Genomic DNA, 25,249 nt, shown 5'->3' with positions numbered 1-25,249 from the left:
TTAAAAATACAATATAAAAATTCTAATTTTGGGGAAAAAAACAGCTAAATTAACAAGTATTACATACAGACTCTTCGATTATGTAAATGCTTAAAGAAGCCCTCTAAATCTACCGTGATGTCCTCTTTCTTCAGACGTGAACGACAACGTTCCTTTTTTTCTGTCATCCACGTACGAGGCCACGGTTCCCGAGGGGGCCGAGGTGGGCACGTCAGTGGCTCAGGTGTCGGCCGTTGACTTGGACTCAGGCCTTCATGGCATGGTGAGAATATGTGTCTCTGAATATTGGTATTGTCTATCTATGTGTTGTTAAAATATTTGTTGCTTAAATGGTTGTAACTCCTGCAACACTGATGCTAGTTTCTATGGCGTATTTATCGTGTCTTAGCATTATGGTAGCAGTCTTTTGAGTCAATGATTCTGATCACAGTCCTGGTCTTTCCTGGTCCGTTCAGGTCCACTATGCCATCTTGAAGGATGAGAGTGGAGACTCTGGGTTGTTCAGCATTGACCCAATGAGCGGCACCATCACCACTCGGGCCTCCTTCGACCGAGAACAGAAAGCCTCCTACCTCATCGAGGTCCAGTCGCAGGACGATTCTGAATCAGCAAGACCGGGACAGCAGGGACAGCCCAACACGGGTAATAAACTCAAAGCCAGAATAGAACTAACACAGAACCACTGTAATAGAACCAATGTAATAGACCTCAGAACCAGCAGAGAACCAACTTAATAGAACTAACACAGAAACAACATATTAGAACCAGACACAACCAAAGTAATAGAACCAACAAAATAGAACCAACACAGAACACACACAGTACCAACTCAGAACATTTTTAATAGAACCAACACACAACAATGTAATAGAACCATGTAACCAAATGTAATAGAAACAACATAGACACCATATAGGACTAACATAAACAAAACGGAACCAATGTACACTCAACTTCAGTACCATCACAGCACCAACACAGAACCAACATAGACTAATACAGAACCAATGATTGAGGAGTATCTGTAACATTTGCACAACCAACATTGTCCCAGATGATCGCACTACTCGTCACTTTAAACCGCATACACTCCTTGAAGTCTCGGCGCCCTTTGCACAATGGTCATTGCACCGGACTATTGCAATATTAGTCATTCGAACTGCTCTAAGTGCTACAGGACTCTGCATCTTTTTGCACAATTGTTTTTTGTCAATGTCTTTATGTCTCCAAAGTGTTCTGTAAATTGACTGTCTGTTGTACTAGAGCGGCTCCAACTACCGGAGACAAATTCCTTGTGTGTTTTGGACATACTTGGCAAATAAAGATGATTCTGATTCTGATTCTGAATATGGAACCAACCTGAAACCAATACAGGACCAATACAAAACCAATGCAGAACAATCACAGAACCTGAATAGAACTAACGCACAGCCAACATAAAAGCAACATAGTACCGACACAAAAACAAAGTAGGCCAACACAGAAATGACATAGTACCAGCACAGAGCCAACATAGACCCAACACAGAAAAACTTTACCAACTTAGACCCAGCATTGAACCAATGTAAAGGCAACATAGAAACAATACAGATCCAAAACACACACCAACACAGATTAACATTCTGTATGGAACGGGAGCAACAGGAGGCGGATTTACATTAGGAAACCTCACTCTCCCATTCTTAAAGAGGGTGCTGGCAGCTGAGTTGGCAGCCCAGGGTTTTAGCTCAGCGGTCAGCGCACCCGTCTCCCAATACATGACGCGGTGGCAGCGTGGGATAGAACCCCAGGTAGAGTTGACGGCGCACAGAAAAGTGTCACCAGTTACATGTACAACCCGCACAGAACCAATAAAATCCACGGTAACCCTGTTAGCATTTTCTTCCTAACGGACGTCTTCCTTTCAGACACGGCCTACGTCAGGATCTTCGTGGCCGACGTGAACGACAACGCGCCAACATTCCTGTGCTCAGTGTACGAGGTGAGCGTAGAGGAGGACAAGGAGGTGGGCTTTGTCATCATCACCGTCACCGCCAACGACTATGACGAAGGTCAGTGAGTCACAGCCTAGGAAATTTAATCCAAAAAAAGATGATAATAAAAGTGCAGTAAACCCACGCTTTTTCACAAATTCAGCATGCTCTAAAATGCCACAAGATGGCACCGAGGCCCTAGCTAATAGTAAAGTAGTAATAGGTATATGTTGACGTGATACATCTTGGCTGATGGTGTTTTTTGGGGATCTAAAATGGATGAATGGCATTTCAATTCATTTCAACGCTGGGGACATTGATTTACTAAAAAACAAACTAAACGACTAAACAAAGTTACGAGTAGGGGCACGGAACGAAATTAATCTCATAAATCAAGTTACCACTGTACTTCCTTTACACCAAAATGTACTACTTTCCTATTTAGGCAGGGTCTAGTATTATTCTGCTGTTTGTGGTTGTACAATCTCACTATCCAATCTCCATACGCTCCCCTAAATTCCCCTACCCCTGCTCCACACCTAACATCGAACCAACACAGGACCAACATAGTACCAACGCAAAATCATCATAGACAACACAGAACCAACAGAGTTTCAACATACAACCAACATAATGGAACCAACACAGAGCGAACATAAAAGAACAAACACAGAGCCAGCATAGACCCAAAACACAACCAACATAATAGGACCAACACAGGATGAACACTGAACAAACATCGAACCAACGAAGACGGGAAAAAAATCAACACAGAACCAATACACAACCAACATAGTACCATGATAGAACCAACAGACCCAACATAGTGCCATGATAGAACCAACATGACATAGACCCAACACAGACGAACAAACAACTAACATAGACCCATCACAGAACATAGTAAACAGTGTAACAGAACAACACAAAACCAACACAGAGAACATTTATAGATTTATATACGAGTAAATTGAGTTAACAACCCCCAACTAATATAGAAGCAACACCAAGAGAAATTATCATCGACACCAGAACCAACACGCAACCAAAATCATAGAACCAACCCAGGATGAACACAGAACTCAGATAAACTAAGAAAAACAAAATCAGTACAAAACCAGCACACAACCAAAATAGAACCATGATAGATCTAATTCAGACTCAACATACTGTAGAGCCAACATATACCCAACAACATACTACTAAACATAACCACCACATAACCAAAATAGAAATGACACAGATTCAAGACTAGTGTACGAGTAAATTGAGTTTTACGAGCTTGGTCACAGAACAAAATAATCTCAAATGACCACTGTACTTTTTTGACACCAAACTGCAACTACTTTCCTATTTAGACAAGGGTTTACTGTATTGTATTATTCTCGTTTTTCTGGTTCTAACACGTCACCATCCAAACGCCACAAGAACTCCCCCGCCCCAAACAATCTCCCGCCGACCTCCTCCCCTCGTTAGCAGGCGCCACCACCGTTCCCCCTGAGCAGGATAGTTTTGATGTTTTTGTTTGTGTTGGTCCCTCGCTCGTCTTCCTCCTCCGCTCTTCACCAATGAGCAACAGGAGGCCACAAATCAACAAAACTGCCGTCTCTCTTTCTGTCGTCGTAATGACGCCGGATGCTGGCGATGCCTGGCAGCCTCCGAGGGGTTGGCTTGTTTTCACTATCTTTTTGCACCTTTCGCTTTGTCTGTTCTGTCGCTCGATGTGAGACACACAGTCTGGTGAGGCCTTTGGGTCCATTTTCCTCATTAGGTACACCCGCACATTCTACGGTGAACCCCCGCTTATTGTGGGGGATATGTTCCAAACCCACTGGCAATAGGTGAAAATCCGCGATATAGAGAGACCATACATAAAAGAGAATTAAACATTGCATATTTAAACATCAAAATGTTCAACCAAACTAGATAATTTGGTCTGACTAAAGTCCACTATCTTAATGCTAACATACTGCATAATGTGAAACACCACAGATGACTAAAAGAATTTAGCATAGATGTTACTGTAATTATAAACCTTCAAACAACTGGTGCTTTTACACACACGGAGCAGCAGCGCATACAAATACAGCATTTAACATTACTCCCAGGCATATCAGGCTCTCTCTGCTCTGTGGGTAGAACAAATATTACTGGAGCTCAGTCGGGAACCTTTACCTTTGGAACCAACACAGACACAACAGAACTGTAGAACCAATTCAGTACCAACATAGACTGACTACAGAACCAACATAGAACACATAACCAACATACAGAGCCCTCGCAGGACCAATCCTCATGGAACCATCATCGTACCAACATAGACTGACATCAAATCCACACAAGACCCATCATAGAATCAACATGGACTAACACAGAACCAAGCTAGATTTAACATAAATCCAACACAGACACTACACAGAACCAACAGAGATGCAACACAAAACCAACCGACAACACAGTACCAATAGAGAATCAGCATATAACTAACATAGAACCAACATAGAAACACCATTGAACCAAAATAGAAGCAACACAGAACCAACATCGACTAACACATAACCAACGTAGAACCAACATAGAGCCACGTAGAGCACTCGCCGGACCAACATATATCATCACAGAACCAACATAGATTTAACATTGCACTAACGCAGAATTAACATAAATTCAACATTGATCCAACACAGAACCATCCTCCAAAATACAAATCACACACCCAAATACAACAGAGCCAAAATAGAACTAACATAGCCCCAATAGAGAAAAAACATTGAATAGTACAGAACCGACCTACAACCACTATTCTACAACCATCACAAACCCAACACAGCACCTACATAGAGCCTACATAGAACCAACATAGTACCATCACAAAACCAACAGAACCAATAGACATCCAACAGAGAAACAACACAGAACCAAAATAGGAACAACAGAGCACCAACCGAATGTGTCCAATATTTGTATTTTTGCTACATGGAGAGGCTGAGGAAACCCCTTTAAAATATATTTTTTTCCTTCATCTTGATGTCTAGTTTGCCGTACTAAAGAGGCAAAGTATGGGATGGATGAAACCCCTCGTGTAGCCCCCCTCTACTTTACTCCCTCCCCGTGCTGCCCCGTAAAGCTGATTAGTCGGTGCAGTTCTTTGTCACCCTGTGTGATTTCTGCATCCTACTCGGCCCTCCGACTGGAAAATGTGCCGAACTAAGTGCGTCTGCTAATGAGATCAAAAGGCTGTTTAAGATTCTGCCGAGTCGGCTCTTTAGCTCCGGTGTCGCCTAGAGCTTCACACACACACATACACACACTTAAAAACTTCGACACATTCACAAACAACACTTACACACATATTCACCATGGATGAGCACGCGCGCACAAACACACACACACACTTGTCTTGTAAGCTGTTTAGAACCCACACATAAACAACATTGAACCAACATAAAAACCATCACAGAACTAACATAGTAACACAATAGGACCAAAGGAGCAAAACCACCATAGAGGCAAAACAGAACCAACAGAGAAACAACACAGAACCGAAATAGAAACATCAGACCAATACAGAACCAACATTGGACATCAGAAATCTAACATACAACCAAGATCACAACATCACAGTACCAATATAAACTAGCAAATCATCATCATTATCAATGCAAAACTAACACAGAAAACGCAAAAAAATAGTCTGACAGAACTGTCACAGTAACACCATCACAGATCAACACAGAACAAACATGGACCTATCACAGGACCATCATAGGATCAACACAGTAACAATGTCATAGAACAACACAAAACCAACACAGGAAAAACACAGGCCCAACATGGACGAGCAAATAACCAACATAGAAATTACACAGAACCAACATAGGCCCGCATTGACCCTCACAGAACCAAGATAGACTAAAAAATACCCAACATAGACCAAACGCAGAACTAATATAGACCCGTATAAAACCCTCATAGAACCAACACCCTAACAACACAAAACCAAAATAGGACCCACACAGAATCAAAATAGAACCAACATGGCAAAATCACAGTACCAACAAAGATGAACAAATACTCAACACAAGCCAACATGGAACACTCACAGACCCAATATAGACCCACATAAAACCCTGACAGAACCAACACAGTAACAATGCAGAACCAACATAGACCCTTCACTGACCAACACAGCGTTATCATGAAACCATCACAGAACCTACATGTGGTTTGAAGTATTGTACCACTCTAGAGACTTTTTTTTTTTTTTTTTTTTTGTATCCTGATGTAATGAAACTTTGAGCTGGGAGTGATCTGGAGTCCTTCAGAGCGTGGATCTGCAGTCACAGCTGGGGGACAATTCCCCCCTCAGGTCCACCTCACAAGGAGCCCTCTACTGACCTTCATCTCATTTTAGAGTCTCCTGCTGGGTTGCCAATTAAATCAGCACCGGTGTGTGTACGTGTGTCCGTGCGTGCGTGTGTGTGTGTTTGAAGAGGCCAATGCCATATGGCCCGCCTGATCATTAGTGAGGCTGCTGCAGGCGAGGAACCACTGGAGCTACTCCCTCGTACACATTTCAACACACACATACACACACACACATTGGTCACCACAGATCGTGCTCAGAGGCTGTGAAGGAACAGTGAACTTCAGCTGTCACACAAGCTCTCTCTCTCTCACACACACACACACAAGCACCCACACACACAGTTAGAGTGTGTGGTTGATGGAGGTTCTGCGTGTCTCCACAGATGGTGATAGTCTGCTAAATTCTCCTCGGTGCCAGTCGGTGTTGTGCGAGCCTCAACCCAGACGGACCTGCCTCTGGGCTCCCATCATGCATCTGTCTGTGCGTGTGTATGTGTGCGCGCGTGTGTTTATGTGTGTACCAAGGCCATGTGTGCCGAACGTATTTTTGTTTGAATTCTACTGATCCTTTCTATCGCTATATTCACATGACGTGAATATAGCGATAGATACCGGTACAGTAGGTAGATGCCCCATAGAACCAACTAAGAACCCACATATTATCAACATAGAACCAACACAGTACCAACATATACACGACATACAGTATCAACAACACAGAACATACCAAATCATAAATGACACTGAACCAACTATGATACAACAAAGAACCAATGCAGAACCATCACAGAGGCCAAAATAGAGGCAACGCTTAAACAACACAGAACCAACATAGAACCACCACAGAATTAACATAGAACTAACACTGAACCAACATATAACCAATACATAACAACACAGACCCACAGACATCAAAGATCCACACGCAAGGATCACAGAACCATCACAGAGTCAAAAATGGAAGGATCGCTTCAACAAAATAGAACCAACGCAGGACACAACAGAACCAACATAAAACCAACATGGAAGCAATGCATAACAGCACAAAACCATCACATGAAAAACATTGAAACAACACAGAACCAACAAAGCAGCATCACAGATCCAACAAAACAACCAACTTAAATTATATAGAACCGAAATAGAACCATCCCACGACCAACATAGTTCCAACACTGGACAACATAAACCCAACACAGAAACAACACATAGCCAACAGTGAACCAACATAGCAAAGCATTGCATTACAACAACACCAAATCGACACAGAACAACAAAGAGCCATCGTGGAACCAGCATACACCCACAACATAAACAACTAACATACGACTATCACACAACCAACACTGAAACAACACACACAAAAAACACAGGCTTAACATGGCATCAATGAAAAATCAACACAAATCCAACCTACACTCAACACATAACACAACATATACCACTACAGAACCAACATCGAAACAACATATAGAACCAACGCAAACAATAAATACTATACGACCAGTGATGTTCAACACATCTTATTTTGTTTTCCTGTTACGTGAAAGATGAATAGCTGCATATACTGTGCCAGTACATCACTACACTATTACTCGTGTGTGCATGCACCCTGTTTAAGGAATATTCATGAAGAAGCATATACAATACAAATGTAAATATACCAGAGGCTTCTTGTTTGCATACGTAGTCCCTTGGCAGGTGAGAAATAAAGACAAGCAAACATACAAACACATGCGAGGTATGCAAATGTGCTATTATCAATGTACACGGTGCAACATGCCACACAAGTGTCACAGATCACAAGAAACGTTGTACATGTGTACCTAATGAAGTGTCCAGGGACTGAAGAGCTGCAGTTATTCATTCACTGTCATTTCAACTCGACGTATTTGAACTCTTCTTCGCAGTGTGTCTCGTACTAAACCCACTTAAAATGATCTATCCCCCCTCCCCTCACCACCACAGGTGCCAACGCCAAGCTGCGCTACCAGATCGCGGCAGGCAACACCATGGGCACCTTTGACGTGGAGCCAGAGGTGGGCACCATATTTGTGGCACAGCCGCTGGACTACGAGATGGAGCAGCGGTTTGAGCTGCGACTGGTGGCCTCGGACGGCAAGTGGGAGAACGAGACACTGGTAGTGGTGCAGGTGGTCAACCGCAATGACGAGGCGCCCGTCTTCAGCCTCAGCGAGTACCACGCCGTCGTCCAGGAGGAGCTCACCGAGCTCCCCGTGTTCATCATGGAGGTGCGTCAGTAATGTTTGGAAATTTGGGGGGATTTATTTTCAGTACAAATAAAAGAATTGGGATAATAGTCCAGAGTTTCTTCAGTTTTCACTGACTTTAGTGTCCCAATAATTTTGTCCATACTCTCATCACGTTTACTTTCTTTAAACACCTCAATTTATTCTTTTCAGTTCTTCTGTGTCCTAATACCTTTGTCCCAACCCAACATTGTCTTTTCACTTTGTGTGGGTGTGTCCCAATATCTTGTCCACATTTCTTCACTTTTCACTTCCCAATACTTTTGTCCAAACTCTATATTTTCTTTTCATTTCCTATATGTGTCCCAGTACTTTTGCCCAAACTATTTTTTCTTCACTTTCATACTTTTGTTCCAGGTTTTCTTCTTTTCACGTTCTGTAGGTGCCCCAATACTTTTGTTCACATTTTCTTTGCTTTTATTTTACTGTCTCAATACTTTTCTCCAAAGTCCATATTTTCTGAATTGCTTGTGTCCCAATACGTTTGTACAAATGTCATATTTCCTTATTTTTGCTTAGTTGGCTGTCCCAATACTTTTGTTCAAACTACACATTTTCTTCTTTGTGTACGTATCCCAAAACGTATGTCCAATTTCCATGTCTTTGTTCCACCCTCTGTTATTGTCCCTAAACGTTTGTCCAGTCTGAACATTTTCTTCTATATCACTCTATGTAGGTGTCCCAATTCTTTTGTCCAATCTCTGTCTGTCTTCTTTTCTTTTTTCTATCGGTGTCCCAATACGTTTGTTAAAACTCAGCGTTTTCTTCTTTTCACGTTCTGTAGTGTCTCAATTTCACATTTCACTTTATTTGGGTGTCTCGATACTTTTGGCCAAACTCCATATTTTTACTTCATGATGGGTGTCCCAATACTCTTGTAACACATCACACGTGTGTTCCGGTGTTCCGGTCAAGAGTCAGACATCCTCTGAAAAGTTTCTTCCTCCTCTTTCTTTTCCCCATCGTCCTGTGGCTTTCATCCGCCATTGGTCACACCTTCCTGCCATAACGCACTCAATCAGATTAGCAAAATGGAGGCGCGCCGCAGAGGGCAGGGAAGTAATCCGCCGTGTCACCCGGTCCACCGCCTGGCCCCGCTTCCCCTGGAATTGATTTGATGTGCGCCCGCCCGCTCACTTTGGCATGCCATCACCTGCCCTCTTTTTCATCCCTGTGTGTTCACACAATCCAACCGATGGGGAAAATCCAATTTGAAATGAATGGTTTTCACGTCACCTCTGCTCCGTTCTCCTCCTCCTCTGTGTATTGTGTTTCCCAACCTGCCTTTTTACATTAGAAAAATCTAATATATAACTATTCCTTAGCGCCTGTTCACACTCACTACACTGTCAAGAAATGGGAGACTATCATATAACATCACATTGAAGGAATCAAAAAGAGGAGGACTCTGTTGCACGTTCAGTTTATTAAAAAAGTTATCTTTTGTCACTCCCAGATCAAGTTTACTATAAAACTGACTCATATATCAATAAAGAAATACACATTTTATAAAACAACAAAATATCCAACCAATAATTAAAATTATTATTATTATTTTATTTTTATTTTTTAATGAAAGTCCTCTAGCTTAATGCTAACATATAATGTGAAACGTCAAAGACGGTCTAACACAAATTAGCATCAATGTTACAGTAATTATGAACCTTCAAACAAATGGTACTTTAACACACAGGGAGCAGCAACCCATAAAAACAGAGTATACAACAATACTCACAGGCTTATACAGTGGTGCCTTGACTTCTGAGTTTAATTCATTCTGTGACTGTGCTTGGAACTCAAATCACTTGTATTTCAAATCAACTTTTCCCAATGAAATAAATGGAAATGCCATTAATCTGTTCCAGATACTTCCCAAAAAAATATATGTTTTTGTTACGTTTTTTTTTAACAGAGAAAATCAGTATTGTATTGTAAAATATGAAGAAAAACATAATACAATAGAATGTAAATGAACTGGTTTGATTAAGTGTATTCAAGGCAGAAGCTGACACACACACACACACACACACTATGGAGTACATTGGTGTGCTGTGCCTTAAAATGATGTGGCCTAGGTAGCGCAATATATCTCTCCTCTAGTTCACTCTCTCCACTCCGGCAGCGGGGACTGAAGAGGTGTTATTATAAAATTTTTTAGAGGTGTGTCATCTCCTGAAATAATGATACTCTCGTATCAATTTACCAAAAAATGTACCTAGTGTGAAATCTGGGCCCGTTTAGTTGACCGTAAAGCTGTTAAACTCTTGAATTGAATAAAAGACACACGGATGACGTGTGTCGTGACTTATTCTGTTGTAAAAATGGCAAAAGATGATACGCAGGTTAATCGTACTGCCATCTAGTGGAAGAGCATTTCATTGTTCTGCTAGTCACTATATATCCATCCATCCATCCATTTTCCGAGGCGCTTCTAGCAGGCATAAAGATGAAAAATACATTTGTTGTAAATAAATGGTAATATTCAGACTAATTCAATAAATAAATAAATTGGATAATTCCAGCATACCTGATGATCTCTCAAAGCACAGTGGTTTGGAATCAAGGGTTTAGCTCATCGCCGTGACAACACACATAAGGGAGGTGGAGGCAGCGACGGGATCACATCAAAGCTTTCTGTAAACAAGAAGGAGACGGAACACTCATTTGTCATTTTGCTTTCTCTTATGCGCCGACTTTGCCGTTAAGTTTTAATTGCACGCCTGACAGCCGGGTGGTGCTGTCAGGGGAGATAAAAGGATGCAAACGGGTGACGAAGCCGAAGGGAATGTTTATTTTCATGTGGCTGCTTAATGAAAAACATTGTGATAAGACGAGAGCAAGACTACAGTGGTTATTGGATTGCTTGGTCATAGTATCAATGGAGTATGATTTGAGGAAAAGGAAAAAAAGATCATAATTAAAGCTGCATAGGCTCAACGGTGACTCTAACTTGCCCTATCGGTGTGAATGTGAGTATGACTGCTTGTTTGTCCTACAAGCTAGCGCCAAGCTGTTTGTCAAAGCCTGTTGAAGCTTGCTGTAAACCTAAACATAAAACAAAGAGAATTACACATTAGTATATTTAACCAAATCACATAAATTTGTTTTACGAAAGTCTGGTAGCTTAATGCTAACTCATAATGCAAAACACTTAAGACAGGCTAATGAAACTTGCAACGATATTGCATTAGTTATAAGCCTTAAATCAACTGATATTTGAATACAAACAGCACAGCAACACAGCATTTAACAATACTCATAGGCATATATCCTGGTCTATTAAAAGAAACGACTAATTTGCAGCTCAGTTGCAATTAGCGATAGGAATTTATGACTTTTCTGATTCCATTTCCGATACTGCTTAACGATTCTATTCCTTGTCGATTCTCAAATTTGTAGTTTGGGGAGAAAAAAACATCCAGGTGAGTTTAAATAGATGAAGAGATTATTAAAAATAATTAAATGAATAAAATAACAATAAATACGCCCGCTGTATATTATATCCAGGCTTTTAGTTGTAATATATAAACTTTATAATCGAAGAAAAACGACTCTTTTGCCGCAGCGCGGGTTATACTGTTTATGCAAGTTACTGCGTTGTAAACTCACCCTGAACCCATCCTATCTTGTAGCAAGCATGTAACGTATGTTCTTCCCCCCTCCCTGAGCATGCTTTAAGCTCTTTAATGGAACCCCATTTGGAATTAACTGTAAAATTAAATGCACAAAAATAATTACACACATTGTATATTGAATCGCAAGAGACATCTTTTTCGAGGTCGCTAGCTTAATGCTAACACTCAATGGAAAACCCTATTGACGGGCTAGCTAAAATTAGAATTCATGGGTGGGCTGTACCTTCAAATAAGGAATATTCACACACAAATGGAGTAGTAACATATATAGACAAGTAATGTAACCATACTCACGGGCATATATTCTTCCTAATCTGTGAAAAACTAATTTAATCAAGTTCTCTCGTGACGTTCTTCTGTTTTTTGTTTTGTTTTTTTTAAGCTTACAGAAGCTTACGTGTATCTCCATGAATGCATGGCACCATACTTCCCCGAAGAGGCCAAAGGAAACTTCCGGTCACAGTTTCTGGCAAGGTGTATTTTAGCGTAACACCCGGAAAATTTGCATGTGCTCTTTCCCAGAATACATTGCTATAGTTAGGATTACTGTGTCACGTTTTGAATGCGTTAAAATGCATCTTTGTTATTTTGTAAAGACACGGTTTTATAGTTAAATTGGTGTCGTTTTTAGTTGTGTGTTTACAGCTGCTCTTTGTTGCAATCTGGGACCCTTACAATAGTTAATGTAATGTAGCATATTAATGCTACTTGTGGCCAGAGGATTTGAAAGTGTCACTTGAGCCATGCAATGCGAACACTGTATAACGCACATCAATGTCATCAATTAAAATTGAAACAATAAGGCAACCATAATAAAATTCAGCTAATTAACAGCCAAATTTAGAACCAGTTACCACCAATTGTTATAACCATCCGTAGTTGCAATTGTTTTCTTTGTTTCATCTTCAAATCTGTGTCTATTATATGTGTTTGTGGATTATACTGTACCCTGTTAGCCAAGGCATGCACACCAGCAGAAGCAGCACAATGTCCATTCAATTGAAGCATTAAATCATGATGTAAAAGCTGTTTAATTCTTTCATTCTATTTAATTATTTTATTACGGAATGTTGTAAATTACAATACTATTGATTGCTGTTTTTCTTATTGCAAAACACAAATTTTGGGAGGTGTTTTGGGGGGGCGGGAATGGATTGATGACATTTCCGTTTATTTCAATGGGGGAAATTTGATTTGAGATATGAGTAATTTGAGTTATGAATATGGTCACGGAATGAGTTAAACTCGTAAGCCAAGGCACCACTGTCGCTGAGTTTGAGTACTGTTGTAGAGTATTGTTGGATTTATCTTGCCCAACATTATAAAAAATAGACACAAAAGGAATGAAGACGCTGGTTTCTTTTTCTCATGAGGAGGGCGCATGGGAGATTGTTCAGATTACAGCCTCTCAACACGCTCTAAACAATCTCTCCCGTCGCTCCTGCATTTATTTGAAAATAGGGAGGTTTCTAAGTTTACAAGACATAACGTACTAAGCTACAAGACACAACACACTAAGGGTAGGGTTTCAAGGTGAAAACATGGCATGCAACACCTGCCACGTCACGGCCACGTCCTTCTCTCAGATGATTCCTGCTGAGTCATCTTCTTGAAGGCGAGATATCTTTCTTTCTAAAAATTGTCCATAATACTAATGCAAGCTAAGCAAATAAATGATAACTTCTACAATATATCCAACAAGTATTCCATGAAATGGTACACAAACTGAAGGTAGAAATTGTTCTGAAATAAACTGAGTCAGTGGAAATCATGGAGGACTGCAATGATGACGTTGTTCTTATTTCTCCAGGTTTCCGCCACTGATCCAGACCAAGATGCTGACCAGACCGCACTACGCTACTCCCTCCATGGACAGGGTGCGGGCGGCGAGTTCACCATCAATGAGCGCACCGGGAGAATCTACGCCCAACGGCGTCTCGACCGGGAGGAACGTCCGGCCTGGAGGTTCTTGGTCTTGGCCACGGACGAGGGAGGGTCAGGACTCACAGGATTCGCCGACGTTCTGTTGGAGGTCCGCGACGTCAATGACAACGCACCCTTCTTCCCATGCCCGGCGCTGGAAGTAGATGGCTGTTTCGTGGGCCAGGTGGCGGAGAACTCCCCCGCTGACACATCCGTCATGGAAATGCAAGCCATGGACCTGGACGATGCCAACGAGGGCAAGAATGCAGCGCTGAGCTACAGCATCGTCAAGAACGTCCGCAATGAGATCAACCTCAACCTCTTCTCCATCAACGCCACCACGGGGACTATCTACACCGTGCTGCGCTCCCTGGATCGGGAGGCGGAGGAGCGCTATCTGGTGGTGGTGGAGGCTCGGGATGGAGGTGGCTTGGCCGGGACTGGGACCGCAACCATCCTAGTTTTGGACGTCAATGACCACCCGCCCATCTTCACCCAGAGGGTCTATACTGCCCAGGTGAGTCCATGTCTCTCTACCTTTTTCTTGTATAGCACATTGTACAGATCATATAAGCGACTTCCAACTGTTTCTGAGACAGCAACATGTCGGCGTAATACCGCAATTACAGTTATAATGACACCCAACTTTGTGCAACGCTGCTCAAGTAATAGTTTCCATGATGTCAATGGTTTTACAGCATGAGGTAGACCAAAATTAGGAGGAGACACATTTTTATATGCAGTAAAAATCGGGATTATGGTGCTTATAATACTTGCCATCTTCTTCAGGTAACTGAGGACCTGGAGGTGAACAGCGAGGTTCTTGTGGTGTCCGCCACCGACGGAGACCAGGATGAGAACGCAGTGGTGACCTTCAGCATTGTGGGTGGGGATGAGGACAGGAAGTTTTTGGTGGAGACCGACAAGGTGAACCGACGCGGTGTAATCAAGCTCAAGAAGAAGGTGGACTTTGAGAAGCCCCAGGAGAGGACTTTCAACCTGACTCTGAAGGCAGAGGATGCAGATTTCTTCAGCCTGGCATACTGTCTGGTGGAAGTGCAGGACGCCAATGACCATGCTCCAGTCTTCTTACCGCAGTTCTACGAGTCGCCGGCCATGTCCGAGGATGTTCCCGTGGGCACCATTGTTGCCCAGGTGATGGCTACCGATCTAGACTCTGGACAAAACGGACGCTTTTCATACAGTATTGCCAAAGAGTCTGACCCCTACAATCAGTTCCTGGTGGACCAGTCCGGTTGGGTGGTGGTGGCTAACTCTTTAGACCGGGAGAAAATCTCTCAGCACCGGGTCATGGTCCTCGCCTCGGACGCTGGCAACCCAAGCTTGACTGGCACAGCCATCATCATGGTTACCGTGCTGGACGTCAACGACAACGGACCAGAGTTCGAGGCACACTACAGGCCGGTGGTGTGGGAGAACACGGCAGCCCCGCAGGCAGTGTGGATGAATGCCAGCTCACTGCTGCTGCATGCTACCGACTGTGACCTCTCCTCTAATGGCGGACCCTTTTCCATACAGCTTCTCACTCTTACCGCGAACGCCGCCGATTTCAACCTGACCGACTTCCGCAATGGCAGCGCAGCTATCACTGCCCTGCGAACATTTGACCGCGAGCGCCAGAAGGAGTACCAACTCCCCATCCTCATGATTGACAGCGGCTCGCCCGCCATGAGCTCCACTAGCACGCTGACGGTGGTCATCGGAGACCGGAACGACCACCCCCATGCGCCAGGACGCACCAGCTTTATTGTGTACACTTACGAAGGTACGTACCATCCAAGTTTGTGTGTGTAGATTCTGGGTCTTCCAGCTTATGGTAGTCCACACAAGTTGATTGGAGGCAACTGGACTCCTGTTGGTTGTTGAAAATGTTTCACCTTTACAGAGAACCCCTGCTTACCACAGGCAATACATTCCAGACCAACCCATAATTGCTGAAATTCTGTGATATAAAAAGGTGTGGCTGGTGAAAGTCTTGCAGAACGACCAGCCTGTTGGCAACCAGATTGTTGGTGACCACTTTACCAAAGGTGTGAGACAAAATTTTGCTTGAAAAATTTTCGGACGTTGTTGTAAAGTGACTACAAGTGATGCCATAAAACTCCTTCTCTGGTTGGAGAGGCCTCTTAATTTGACATAGATGGCTTTTTTCACACCCCTCTCAGACCGGCACTCCTCTCTGTGCAGAATTTCCACATTGTTGTCCTCAAACTGGAATGTCCCTTCTTTTTTAGATGCAAATAAACTACTGACTCTGGTCCCAAAGAGCGTACCCTTTTATGTCATGCCATAATTGGAAAATTTTACTATTGCCCCCATTATGCAGGAATCACTGCTCTGGTAGTTAGTATGCTACCAAGATCACAACGATAAAAATATAAACAGGTGTCCTGAAACCAGATCAGACTAGTTCAATTTCAAAACTTTTATGAGTTTTTTTGTTGTTGGATGTTTTTTTTTTTTGTTTGTTTTTTTAACCTTGCAGGTTATTTTACGTTTGTCTTCATCTGATTACGACCAGGATTTGATGAACTTTTTGTGGCTGGTTGTCCTAACCTTCACATTCCCCAGTGTGTCCTCCACAGTAACCAAATATAACTACCACTGAGCTCATAAGACGTCTTTGTCACAGTCGAGTGCTTCCGATGTCTCGCTGCAGAACACATCACTTATTTAGTGGTTCAAACCAGCTGTCAGCCACTGTAACTTTCTGCATGGGCCTAAGCTTGTATTTTTTTAACGGTCTCTCTTTAGGGCTTTTCCACACAAACATACATTTGTATTTGATTCTTTTTCAAAGCTAATTTGTTGCTTTGGACTTTTTTTATCTTGGAAACCAGGTATCCTGCCAACGACAGTGCTGGGTCAAATACCGTCCCCAGACCTCGACGACTGGAGCGAGAAGTCGTATCGATTTGAAGGCAAACCATCCAGGTACCAAAAGACGTCAATGATTTGAGTGGAAAAGGTTTTTGTTCTGTGAAATGGCACTTCACTGTGAGAGCTGAGACAATTAAGTGATACAGCTCAACAGTTGCTATCAAGCTATAATGTGGCACTTCCTGGTTCTCCACCAATCACCAGCCACTCACTCACCGAGATGCGCAGATGATGAATTCGGGGAAAATTCAGCCCCCAAATCCAGTTTCACTAAGCAACATGAAATTTGGTGGATATACTTTATGTATCATGAATAAACCCACCAAAATGTCTGAAGGCCAGGGTCAAAGGTGAACCCGTCTTCGAGACTTTGCCTGACTGCTGAAAATTTTGATCTATGTATATACTAAACAGCAAACTGTTAACTGAGTGCCGCAGGGTCAGATCTTGATCAAAGGAAGTCAATGTTGTTTTGGGGATCCAAAAAAAGGTTTGATTTATGACATTTGGAGACAAACAAGAAGAAGAAGAAGGGGGACTAAAAGAGAAAGTGACAGATTTAAACCAGAGTAAGACAGACAGTACAAAGGTGTACCGTGAAAAAGAGACGGCGACATGGAGACATGCGGGAGACAAAGAGTGGGTAAAAGTATGGAGGATATGAGCTATTTTTACTTAATACGCATTAAAATATCCCCGCAAAGCTCAGCGAGGGCACACTCGTTTTGTTTGATGCCTCAAGTGAGTGTATAGAAAGGAGCGCTCCACTGTGTCACCATCACCTCTGACTTGACACCTCCAAGGAGGGACCACAGGCAACAAATAATATTAGCAAAGATGGTACTCAACCTGATCCTCGGAACTTGCCCATATTTTCACTGGTAGAGGCCTTTATTTACTCAACGGGAGATGGGGGAGGCTTTTGCGGGATATTATTGGACAGGCATCTATTTAAGGGAGGTGTTTATTTTTCTCAACTGGTCAAATCGGATCGATCCAATAAATTCATCAAACGGTATTGTCAGTTGTGGGAACTAGCTTAACCCAAGAGCAGGCGGAGGCTGATGTAAAATGATGAACAGTTTATTGAGCAAAGGTTATGGAAGTGGTCCTGGATGTGTTGACAGGCGGCGGCGTAGACAGGTGGCAGGCAGTGGACAGGATAGGGGGCTGGCAGGAATGACGTGGGTCAGGAACACTGGGAACGTGGAGAGACAAGAGTTAACAAGGGTACAAAGAGTTGAGTGGCTTACATGAGTATGGTGGGCCGTGGTACCGCTAGGAGAGGCTGCAATACTTTGGCGAGAATTTCCAGGAACAGGCAGGCTTAAATGTAGGTGGTGATGAGGGTTGATTGGAGACAGGTGCGTGGCTTGAGGAGAAGCTGAAACAAGAGAGGGGAGGGGAGAGAGGGCGCAAAGCCGCCATCCAGGCTCCAAAACGGTACTGCAGGGCAGTACATGACAGGTATGCCATATAGCCGTTTGCTTTGGCGTCTAATTGTGGCATCTTGGTGCCAAGGAACTTTGTTGAAGTGAGTTGCCACCATCATCAGCCCGCCTGAACGCATGTCGTCGTTGTGTCCCTGGGCATGACGCTTAACCCACATGGCCTACGAATGAATGTGATTGGATGTTTGGTGGTGGTCGGAAGGGGCCCTAGGCACAGAATGGCAGCCATGCTTCCGTCACACTGCCCCAGGGCACAAGTACACAAGTAGCTTATCACCACCAGGGTGTGACTGAGGAGTGACTGGATAATGTGTGAAAGCGCTATATAAGTGTTATGCAGTATTATTATTTTTATTATCATGTGTCATCTTGGTGCCAAGGAACTATGTTGAAGTGAGTTGAGAAGCTTCATTTCGACAAAAGTAGGGCTTTGCTGCCATCTTGGTGGCAAGGAGATATTTTGAAGTTAATTGAGGTGCTTAATTCAGATAAAAGTACTTCTTTGACTCCATCTTGTGGCATTTTGGTGCCAAGGAATTACGTTGAAGTCAGTTGAGCAGCTTCATTTAGACAAACGTTGTGCTTTACTGCCATCATATGGCATCTCGGTGCCAAGGGACAATGTTGAAGTGAATTGAGGAGCTTCATTTAGACAAATGTTGTGCTTTACTGTCAACTTATGGTATCTCGGTACCAAGGAGGTATGTTGAAGGTATAGGTCTATAGGTATTTCTAACACCTTTTGGGGAGGATTATCACTAGTCACAGCTAGAATCAAGAATAGTGGGGGAACACTGTATGTGGATCTTAAACTGGATGTATATCGACTAAGATAAAATGATCCTTTAATGATCGGCAGAGGGCGAAATGCAGGCATTACACAGGTATTACTGTTTAAAGATAAATAACAATGAATAAAAAAATAGTTAAGCAACTGTTATATACAACGACTTGAGTTTATGATGTGTATGAGAATAAATGCTCAAACTGCCTTCCAAACTGAACCGCTTGGTGGAAACACGTCTGTTTACATGGTGTTCACATCACGCTATGAATCCCCACGGCAATGCGGTGGGTGACGTGCTTTGCCGTGGAACGTGACGTCTTTAAGGTTTAAATCCAAGCAACGGCGGTGCCGTCGACACGTCGGACACGTTTTGGCCCGTTTTCAGTCGCCACTAATGAGCCCATCTGGTGCGTAGTCTGACGGGCGCGGCGGTGGCCGCGGTGGAGGCGGCGAGCACGTGTTTAACACTACACCAGCCTGACGGCGCGCGTCCAAGTTGGTAGCCGTGCCGCGTTGACGTCTCCAGTGCGGCCGAGCGCGAGGGTTTCCACATCAAGATGATCCGTGCGCGCGTCTTGGACCACAGAGCACATCTGCTCTCATCTCCATCTTAAACAAGGCCTTTAATTATATGGATATAAATACGAGGTGGGCCAAGAGTAAGTTCAGTATGCACTTAAAGAAATAATGTTATTATATTTACACTTACACTGTATAAATTCAACGTAGGGTTTCAAAGTAGGTTTTGAGCCAGGTTTAAGGTTTCAAACAAGGGTTTCAAGGCCCGTGTTAGGTTTGCATCGTGTGAGTTTGTCTGTGTGACCTGCATGGTAGGAGAGCCTAAAAAGTGGCGGCGAGTCCCTTCTTCCTTCCTTCCTTCCTTCCGTCCTTCCTCTTTGCTTCTTTCCTTCCTACCTACATCCTTCCTTCTTCCCTCCCTCCCTCCTTCCTTCATTCCTTTCCTTCATCCTTCCTTCGTCCCTTCCTGCTGTCTGTCCTTCATTCCTCTCATTATCCTTGTCTCCCTATGTCCATCTGTCCTTCCTTCCTTCTTCATACTTCTAACCTTTCATACATCCCTCCTTCCGACATTCCATCCTTGTTCTCTCCCTTCAGTCTTTTTGTTCTTTAATTTCTTCCATCCTTTCTCCCTCCCTTCCTTCCTACTATCCTCCTTTTTTTCTGTAATTCCTTCCATGCTTCCTTCTTTCCTTGTTTCCCCTCTACCTTTTCCTTCCATACGTGCTTGTTTCCTGTATTCCTTTCATCCGTCCTTCCTTCCTTTCATACATCCTTGTTTCCTTCCTTCCCATCAATTGTTCCATCCATTCTTGGTTCCCTACCTTCCATTCTTCCTTGATCCCTTCTTTCACCCCCCTCCTTTTCCCCTCCTTTCTTTCATCATACCTTCAACATTCTTCCCTTTCTTCTTTCCTTCCTTTCATTCGGTTCATCCTCCTTTTCTTCCTTCCTTCCATCCATACGTCAGTCCAGTCTTCCTTTCTACGTCTCAGCCTTCCTCCCTCCCTTTCTTCCACACTGTCCTTCTTTCCTACCTTTCATCCCATCAATCCTCCTTCCCTCCCCTCCTTAGTCCTTCCCTCCTTAAAATAAGTTAATTTAAAAAGTGTATATGTCCTTTTGGCCGGCCCTGTACAGTATATTGCTAGACGTCGTACAGCAGTCAGTCAGTGAAACAGTCAGAAGTGAAACATTAGTGACATAGTATAGAGGGAAAAAACTCACTTTATTGCAGAGATGTAATATTTTATACCGTCACATGATGTCTGGGCAAGGTGCCATGACATAACTGTCCTTGCGGGCAACCGAGGCGCAAATAAATACTTTTTTTTTTTCTTTATCACAAAAAAATAAAAGTCACTTAATTTGTGGTCTTTTTTAGCTTTGGACCTGATCCAGTTGACCAAGGATTCCCAAACTGTGGAGATTAAAAGTATGATGGTGGCCTGATATATTAATTCAATTTTTTATGTGTTAAAAATTGTAACCAAAAAGGAACATTTAAATTATGCAAAGGTGGCTGAAAACACAATATAGGGAAAATATAGTGTTGAATTCTCAAGTTTTGATGATTAAACTAAATGGTGCCTTTATTGGCTGTAAAGGGTTTGTTTGGATGTTTGTTTTTTTCTAAGGGTGTGCATGTGGGAGAGGGGGTGCGCCCACTCTGTGGATATGTGAAAGAGTTTCAAATGTTTCGGGAAGCTTGATCTATAAAGCAAATGTACTCTAAACACCTGTTTTCTCTTTAATTTGGACTTATAAACACAGATTTATGTCGTTTGGGTCAAGCCCTTTTCTTTGACAGGTCAATCCTGGATGGGTTCATTCGAATCTAGGCTTGCTTCTTTAATGGTGTCATAACAATGGCTAATTGTCTGGCCAAGTGTGGGTGACTTGGTTTTACTGGCGACCTGTGTAGTCTTTCTTTGTTGTCTGTGACTTTCTTTGTCTGTGTTTGGCTTGAAATGTATCACACTTCCTGTAATTTAACATACTTTTTTAGATTCAGCTAAGGTTAAATTAGTTCAATTGTAATTCCCACAATGTTTTTTTTTTTTTTTTTTTCAAAATACAAACATTATACGTTTATGCGTTAAGACATTTATATAAAAGGAAAAATATTACCAAAAAGGACAGAAAGAAAGACACCACACTTTGTAGCTTTCCTGGCATATCATTTATGTTTTTCCAGTTCAAAATGTCGCAGTCTCGTCCTAATCCTCATTTTTATTTGAACATGTGAATCACCGTTTCTGTGCAGGTTGTTCAGCGTGAACCATAGTTCGGGCCAGCTGAGCATCAGGGAGGGTGTCCCACCCGGCTCATACCAGCTACAGGTGCGCGTGTCCGATCCCACCTGGCCGGACGTCACGTCCACGGCGCAGGTGGAAGTGGTGGAACTGGCGCAGGAAGCGCTGCGGAATGCCGCCTCCCTCCGAATACGCAGTAAGTGAGGGCAGGAAAGCTTGCTTGTGGGGAAGGTATTCAGTACCGTGGTTTGTTAGTCCCTTGATCAGTCAATCGGTTAGTTTGTCAGTCAGTCAATCAGCTAGTTAGTTATTCATTCAGTCAGGTAGTTAGTCAGTTGGTCAGTTAATTACCGTAGTTAGTCAGTCAGTTGGTCTGTTGGCCGGTTAGTTCATCAGTTGTTAGTCTGCCATTTATTCAACTAGTTAGTTTGTTTGTTATATCTGTGTCATGTGACTGTCATTCAGTCAGTAATTGGTCAGTCATTTGGTTAGCTAGTCAGTCAGTTGTTAGTTGGTATGCTCGTTAGTCACATAATTATTCAGTCAGCCAGTTAGTTGGGCATTACGTAAGGTAGTTACTAATGTAGTTACTTAGTCAGTCAGTTGGTTGGTCATCAGTCAGTTATTACGGTAGTTACTAATGTCAGCTAGTTAGTAATTCATTCAGTCAGTTAGTTACATATGTCAGTCAAGTGGTCAGTTAGTTGGTGAGTTACTTAGGTAGTTCTAATGTAGTTAGTTAGTTAGTCAGTCATTCAATTGATCAGTCAGCCAGTTATTTAGTTAGTTATATTTAGATATAGTTCATCGGTCAGTCAGTTAGTCAGCCACTTATTAAGGTAATTACTAATGTATTTGGCTAGTTAGTCGTGGGTCAGTTATGTAGCCGGCTAGTTAGTTCTTCCGTCAGTCACTGTGTTACAGTTTTTAGTTACTCTGTTGGTCAATTAGCTGATCAGTCAGTCAATCAGTCAGTCTGTCAATTAGATAGTTAAGGGATAAAACCAAATGCACCATACCAGTTGCACAGGGTTCAAGTCATAGTCCTTAGTACTCAAAAGCTGCAGAGTGGACTCTTCTTTGTCCTCACAGACGTGACAGTAGACGAGTTGTTCTCATCCAGAGGCGGCGAGGAAAGCCGCTTCTCCCGTTTGGGTCGGACGCTGGCCGAACTCCTGCAGACTGTGCCAAAAAAGGTCCACGTCTTCTCGGTGGGAGACGCCGGTCCAGAGAGGGAGCTGAGCGTGTGGTTCGCCGCCCACGGTTCGGCCTACTACAAGGCCGAGAAGCTGCATGGCTACGTGGCGGCCAGTAAAGCAAAGGTGATCTCGACCAAGTCCACATCAACGCCACTACTTTTAATCACGTGGAGTTTTCCACACGTTTTACACTACATTTAATTTTAGTTCACTAAAACATGACTTGTTTTATGTCTACATGTGGAAAAAAAAAATAATAATTTCAACCCCAAAAGTTAGATATTTAGGTCGTTATTCAATCATTCCGTCAGTTACTTAGTTACACTAATTGGTTATTTCCTTGATCAGTTTGTCAGTTAGCTAGTCAGTTGCTCTGTTGGTTGGTTATAGTCACTCACTCAGTTGTTCAGTTATTTGGTTAGTGTGTCAGCTGCTTAGTCAGTCAGTCATTTGGTCAGCTGGTTACAACAGTTAATCGGTCAGTTGGTCCATCACCCAGTCTGTTACAGTAGTTAGTCACTTGGTCAGGTAGCCAGTCGCTCGGTTAGTAAGTCAGTCAGTCAGTTTTCTAGTAAGGTAATTAGTCAGTTACGAAGACTTTGTCAGTTTGTTTCAGTAGTCAGTCTGTTTGTCAGTCCGCTAGTTAGTTAGTTAGCCACTCATTCAGTTGGTTACAGTAGTTAGTGAGTTGATCAGCTGCTTAATCTCAGTAGTTGAATCATCCCTTGCTCCGTCAATTACTTTAGTTAGTCACTCAGCGAGTTAGTCAGACAGTCGGTCGGTTAGTTATAGGACACAGAGGGAGTTAAATATTCCTTTGCATTCGTTCATTTAACACGTAAATTCAAGCATTTACTTATTTACTTATTTAAATTCAAGCATCAGTGTGTCAATACTTTACACCACTTTCACATTCAAGTGTGTCACTAAGTGGATCTTCATGTGACACACACACATATAACACTTGCACACCCATGTACACGCGTGTACATGAATACTTAAGATGCTTTAAAAGCCTGACAGCAGCTGCTTTTTTGACCCCAACTGCATGTGCTAAGAGTCAGTCATCCATATATATGTACACACACACACACACACACACACACACACATACACACTAATATGTCACTCAGCAGATCACAGACCTCCACCAAGGTCAAATAGTTTAGATTAAGGGCAAATTCTACACTTCATAGATACACACCTCCCGCATGTTTCAGAATTTTGTCATTACGAGTAATGCACTCATTGACTAAGAGAAAACTGAAGTATAAATTATAGAGCTAACCCTAGCACCTAAATCTAACCATCCATCCATCCATCCATTTACTGAGCCGCTTCTCCTCACTAGGGTCGCGGGCGTGCTGGAGCCTATCCCAGCTGTCATCGGGCAGGAGGCGGGGTACACCCTGAACTGGTTGCCAGCCAATCGCAGGGCACATACAAACAGACAACCATTCGCACTCACATGCACACCTACGGGCAATTTAGAGTCTCCAATTTATGCATGTTTTTGGGATGTGGGAGGAAACCGGAGTGCCCGGAGAAAACCCACGCAGGCACGGGAAGAACATGCAAACTCCACACAGTCGGGGTCGGGGATTGAACCCGGGTCCTCAGAACTGTGAGGCTGACGCTCTAACCAGTCGTCCACCGTGCCGCCCCTAAATCTAACCATCTAAATCTATTCCAAAACCCCAATTGTAACTCTAACTAAACTTAAATCCTAACCCACAATCTGAACACCTAACATCTAACCCGTTAAATCCAATTTTTAAACCCAACTCTAACTCCTAACCCCAATCTTAATGTTATAGTCTAATCCTAACACAAGACTAATAATCTTGAGGTCCGCAGACATATTTAAGTTGTCAGAGAGTTACAGCAGATCACTCTGTATTTAGTAAGGGTACCCGCTAACGTTCAATGCTCCATTTATGCACGGATTGCCGTGTCCTCTTCTGCATA

General features: G+C 42.8%; 1 protein-coding gene across 1 annotated transcript in view; it reads left to right on the top strand.

The window, feature by feature from the left end:
- si:dkey-22o22.2 (neural-cadherin) overlaps positions 1-25,249 on the top strand; it is a 110,976-nt gene that overhangs the window by 73,397 nt on the left and 12,330 nt on the right. The window contains exons 14-22 of the mRNA XM_061674756.1: positions 135-262; positions 456-642; positions 1,908-2,051; positions 8,310-8,593; positions 14,057-14,686; positions 14,959-15,955; positions 17,031-17,124; positions 22,094-22,278; positions 23,175-23,404. Coding sequence (XP_061530740.1) covers positions 135-262; positions 456-642; positions 1,908-2,051; positions 8,310-8,593; positions 14,057-14,686; positions 14,959-15,955; positions 17,031-17,124; positions 22,094-22,278; positions 23,175-23,404 — 2,879 coding nt within the window. The remainder of the gene's footprint in view (positions 1-134; positions 263-455; positions 643-1,907; positions 2,052-8,309; positions 8,594-14,056; positions 14,687-14,958; positions 15,956-17,030; positions 17,125-22,093; positions 22,279-23,174; positions 23,405-25,249) is intronic.

The sequence above is a fragment of the Phycodurus eques genome, chromosome 4 (assembly GCF_024500275.1).
Source record: "Phycodurus eques isolate BA_2022a chromosome 4, UOR_Pequ_1.1, whole genome shotgun sequence".
Classification (NCBI taxonomy): domain Eukaryota; kingdom Metazoa; phylum Chordata; class Actinopteri; order Syngnathiformes; family Syngnathidae; genus Phycodurus; species Phycodurus eques.
The sequence above is the reverse complement of the archived record's forward strand: the minus strand, read 5'-3'. Positions and strand labels throughout refer to the sequence as shown.